At 35.6% G+C, this 5,000-nt stretch overlaps 1 protein-coding gene across 9 annotated transcripts in view; it reads left to right on the top strand.

Annotated features, from left to right (window-relative positions):
* Nucleotides 1–5,000, top strand: part of LOC132140109 (dynamin-1-like) — a 50,991-nt gene that overhangs the window by 20,632 nt on the left and 25,359 nt on the right. For 7 of the 9 annotated variants that reach the window (XR_009433712.1, XR_009433715.1, XR_009433714.1 and 4 more), the window contains exon 10: nt 569–707. Coding sequence is in view for 4 of the 9 variants with exons in the window: in XM_059548939.1 (XP_059404922.1) it covers nt 569–707 (139 nt within the window). In the remaining 5 variants the exon portion in view is untranslated. Of the gene's footprint in view, nt 1–568; nt 708–2,175; nt 2,315–5,000 lie in introns of all 9 variants that reach the window. The other 2 variants (XR_009433713.1, XM_059548937.1) reach the window with 1 other exon arrangement.

Raw genomic sequence — 5,000 nt, 5'->3', positions numbered from 1 at the left:
AAACGCCCAACTATCCTCGTAAACACAGTTATTTGGGTCTGAAGTGCAATCAAACACACATGTGACAGTATATTAGCTCTTAAAGTGACAGCAGTCTAATTATCCTGCTGTCTGTTATTCATGTTACTCAAACCACAAAAGAGAGAAAATCTCTCACAGCTCTTGACTATATCACTTTTGTATCTTTAATAAGAAGAAATATACATTTAATTTACACAGTGGAGAATATCCACACATATACAGTACACACAAACATGCTACTAAATTAATACGATAAGACCCTTTCCGTCTTTCTCCGCACCCAATTTCTCCTTTCTACTGGAGCTGTTCTCATTGTTTTAGGTTTGTTGATATTCTCAGCTTCATTAATTATGAAATTGAACTCAATTTGATACATTTAAGTATGTAACACATAGACAAACAGCTTCAGTAGAACATTTGGAGCCATAGTTTCAGTTCTTCATTCGTTTCCCATAGGCTTTCTTTTGGATTAACACTCTTCTTTCCGCCCAATTTCTCCTTTTCTTTCTCTTGTCGTTCTTTCCTGTCCGTGCTCTCCGGCGGACAGAACTGGGCTCTTCACGCCGGACATGGCCTTTGAGACCATTGTGAAAAGGCAGATTGGGAAGATTAAAGAGCCGTGCCAGAAATGTGTGGACATGGTCATTTCTGAGCTTGTCAATACTGTTAGACAGTGTACCAAGAAGGTAAAGTCTGCTGGAGGCGCAGTGTGTCCCCCTTCGACCTCTGACCCCGCCAGCCTCTCGCCCGTCACGGGCCGCAGGGGTTTGTGGGTGTTGAGCGTTGTGTGTGTGTGTGTGTGTGCAGCTTTGTACTGAAGGATTCTGGGAGGAATGGCAGCATTACGGAGGGCTGCGGACGCTGAGGCTTCACCGCTAGATGAGCGCAGACCATTATTTGAGTTCTGTGTGATTTAGATGATTTTGCACCAAGGTGGTGACAAAAATTGTGAAATTTACTTTTAAAGCGGCAGTTGTGGATGCTAGTGCTTTACAGTAAAATAAAGATTTCACGTTTTACAGAATCAACTTAAATTTGCAGTGCATTTACTGTAATAATGTTAATCTGTTTTTTATCTTTATAATGTAGTGACAACTTCCTGAAAACACATGTGGTAAAAAGAGAAAGCCACACATGGTGAATATTAATAATATCAGACACACAAATAAGCTTTGAAGCAATTTTCACTCAGAAATTGCTACTGAATTTTACAAAAACGCAAAGAAACAGCAAGTAACACATTTAGCTTTAATTTCAGTACTTTTTTTGTGCTTTTTTTGTGTTTCTTCTGTTTAGCTTTAATTTATATTATATCAGTTTCAATTTTAGTAATTTTATGTACTTTTGTAATGTTTTTAATATTCGTAATATTTTTTTAACATTTATTCGATATCGCTTTAATCTATTTTTATTTCAATTTCAGTACTTTTATTGTGCTTGTTTTGCATTTCTTCTATTCAGCTTTAATTTATTTTATTTCAATTTCAGTTTTAGTAATTTTATGTACTTTTGCAATGTTTTTAATATTCATAATACATACATATATTTTTTACTTCTGAATGTCACATTTAAATTATAACTTTTTTTTTTTGCAATTGTTCGTGAGATTAAAAAAAAATTATATATATATATACACACAATCTTTACATCACTAGTAAGGAAAACCAAGACGCACTATTGTTTCAATAAAAAACCTCAGATGTGATTCTGGGCATGTCCATTTACGGTGTTTCATTGTAAATTATAAGACGACTTTAGTATTAATTGCATATTTTCTTGAAAGAAATTCCTGATTTTTTAAATCTGTCCAGCATGACCCGAATGCACCATCACTGCTTTAGTTCTGATGAAGGATGGGCTCATCCAGCAGACCTCAGCGTCCCAAACTCTCCGTGTTTCAGAGGCAGGAGTTTTGAGGAAGGCTGGGATGCAGCTGAAGGCAGTCTGTTCTCCTGCGAGTGTGATTGGATCAGTCTCTTAGACTGCCTTCGGTTCACACAGCCGTGTTCTGGGAGCTTCTGTCTCGGGGCTGTTGAATGGCTTGAGGAGAAACCAAATGTCTGACTTCTCTTTCCTCTGTGCTGTCTGTCTGTCGTTCTTCCACCTGTATGGATCCTCTCTCTTCTTCTTCTTCCTCCATGACTTCCTCTACAGGACGGGCCTGTTCACCCCCGACCTGGCCTTTGAGGCCATAGTGAAAAAGCAGATCCAAAAGCTAAACGAGCCGTGCCTGAAATGTATAGATATGGTTGTGAGCGAACTCACCTCCACCATTCACAAATGTAGTGAGAAGGTAAAGCGGAAAGAAGCTCCACGTCGATCTTAAACGTACGGATAGACCGATGGCTGGACTTTACTTTATCTGTGGCTGTGAATGTCGGTGATGTTTAACCTTGAAGTAGGTGATAATAAACATAAGAAAGTTCAGGTTCTCACCCTCCTGTCGTTCCAAACCCGAGACATTAAAGCTGTGTTAGAAATGATGACAGGATTGTAGTTTTTGTGTGCCATGTAGCTGCCGTCGTTATGATTATGACTTCTTCTGCATTTATCTGCTCATTGCATTGTGGGATTGTTTTGGCACTGTGACATCTTTCCAGTGAAGTTTAGACGTTTATTTGATTTTGTGTGATTGAGGATCAACTGAAGACAGATGTAATGGTGTGTTTATCAGCTGCTGAAATAGTATCAGGTTCAGATTTGTAGAGGAGTCATAAATATTTGTCCATTAAGTTATAATTATCATGCACTTTTAAAGTTTAGAAGCTGTCCATGTGTTGGTTTTAGTATATATATATATATACACATACTACAATAGTATTTATTAATATTTTGAATTTTATTTTGTATTTTGTTTTCTTTTTAATATCAGCTGAAGTTTTGGTAATTTTGTTATGTGCTTTTGTAAAATATATATTTTTTACATTTCTTCTATTTAGCTTTAATTTATTTGTATTTCAGTTTCAGTATTTTTGTGCATTTTTATGTTTTTTTTTATTTATTTTTCATTTATTTTTATGTTTCAGTAATTCTTTGTTATTTTGTTTTTCAAAAACAATTTCTTCTATTTAGCTTCCATTTAATTGTATTTCATTTTCAGATTTAGTAATTTTGTTATGTGCTTTTATATTTATTCTACTTAGCTTTAATTGATTTGTATTTTATTTTCAGTTTTAGTATTTTGTTGTGCTATTTTTTATTATTTTTAAATTCTATATTGCTTTCATTTATTTTTATTTCAGTTTCAGTAATTATTTATGTGATTTTGTTTTTTTAAACGATTTCTTTTATTTAGCTTTATTTTATTTTTTTCATTTTCAGTTTTAGTAAATATTGTGCTATATATATATATACATATATTTTTTTTTTTTTACTGAAAGCACAGTCTATTTAAATCAGTCTGTACAGTATTCTCAGATTTTGTAACAAGAATAGGGTGCATATAAAAAAATGTCCAGGTCATATTTAACCTGAATTAATTTGTTGATATTGCATAAAAAAATGCTCTTTTTTTTCATCTTGACATTATCTTTGATGGCAAACTCTGATTTGAGAGAGTATCATTACAGGGACCTACAGTATCGTCTGTTTAGGGTTCGAGACGTATTTCGCTCATCTAAATGTAGAATAGATCTAGGATTCATCCATCAGTCCAGCAACTATCGGTCTATCCTTACCTCTGTGTCCTTCTTTACAGAACCGGAGAGATTTTATCCAAAGTCCCCGGTTTAAGTTTTGTTTTAATAACGCATGCTCCCTCGTGTGTTGTTCTCTCAATTATCGTTGGTTCTGTCAGTGTGTGTGTGTGTGTGTGTGTGTGTGTGTGTGTTAGTTCTGGCGTGAGAATAACGTCATTGTGGCTCAGACTAACATCACACCACAACATCTCTGTTTCTCTCTCTCCTCTTTCATCTTTCCAACATCTTACTCTGTCTGGAAGTTTAGTGTCTAAAACACAGAAGTTGAAGGAAAAGCTCGCCTTCACCTTCCAAACTCATATGTAGTTGTTTTTTCTTCAATCTTCAAGCTCCAAACACTCATGAAAGCACGATATATGTGTTAATATAGAAGCTTTGTGTAAGGAACAGACCTTTTTAAGCCCTTATTTGCTTCAGAGTGAAGCTTACGCAATCGTCAAGCATTCATCATTAGAACAGAAACTGAAAAAGAGTTCACGAATCCTCCTTTTGTGTTAGAGTAAATGCTCATCATAGGTGTTTGGGACGACAGGAAGGCGAGTAGATGAAGTGATGTCACAGGGTTGATTTGGCTGTATATAAACGGATGTGTGTGAAGGCTGAAGGGACGTCAGTGTGAACCTGCCTCAATCCTCAGTCACCTTCATCTGGTTTGTTCCTTTAGAAACACTCACTTCTACTGATCCCTGATCATGTGGTGTTTCACTGAGGCACAGCGACCCCGAGCACTCTGCTGGTGTGTGTGTGTGTGTGTGTGTGTGTGATTCTACACTGACTACAAGTTACAATGCATCAGCTGGTCATACAGACATTACGATTAGAAGTAAAAGGAAATCACAACAGACTGAAAAGAAAAGAAAGAATTAGGGACTGTAAGTTTTTATTCTGTCTTTATTTTCTGCCTGTGCCTTTAAGCACTTTTGGGTTGATTTTTTTCCAACTGGTTTTTGACTTATTTATTTTAAAATCATTCTGTTCAATTATTATTACTTCGGCGTGAGTCTTTCTTTCATGCATTTTTGTTATAATGTAAGTTTTATGTGTTTGCATAAAAAAATAAATAAATAGTGAAGTTCCAAATTCCAAATTTTAGCACGTTGCAGATATTACAGTATTCCACATTAAGTCGACTCGTTACTTTCCGAACACTCTTTTGAGTATGATTCATATGCACAACTCCTTATGAGACACTGCAAAGCCAGGAGAGTCACCAATATCTATTTTAAACACAAGTGATGCATTGAAATTTAGAGTCATGTGACATGCATGTGGATGCATGCA

The sequence above is a fragment of the Carassius carassius genome, chromosome 4 (assembly GCF_963082965.1).
Source record: "Carassius carassius chromosome 4, fCarCar2.1, whole genome shotgun sequence".
NCBI classification, from domain to species: domain Eukaryota; kingdom Metazoa; phylum Chordata; class Actinopteri; order Cypriniformes; family Cyprinidae; genus Carassius; species Carassius carassius.
The sequence above is the reverse complement of the archived record's forward strand: the minus strand, read 5'-3'. Positions and strand labels throughout refer to the sequence as shown.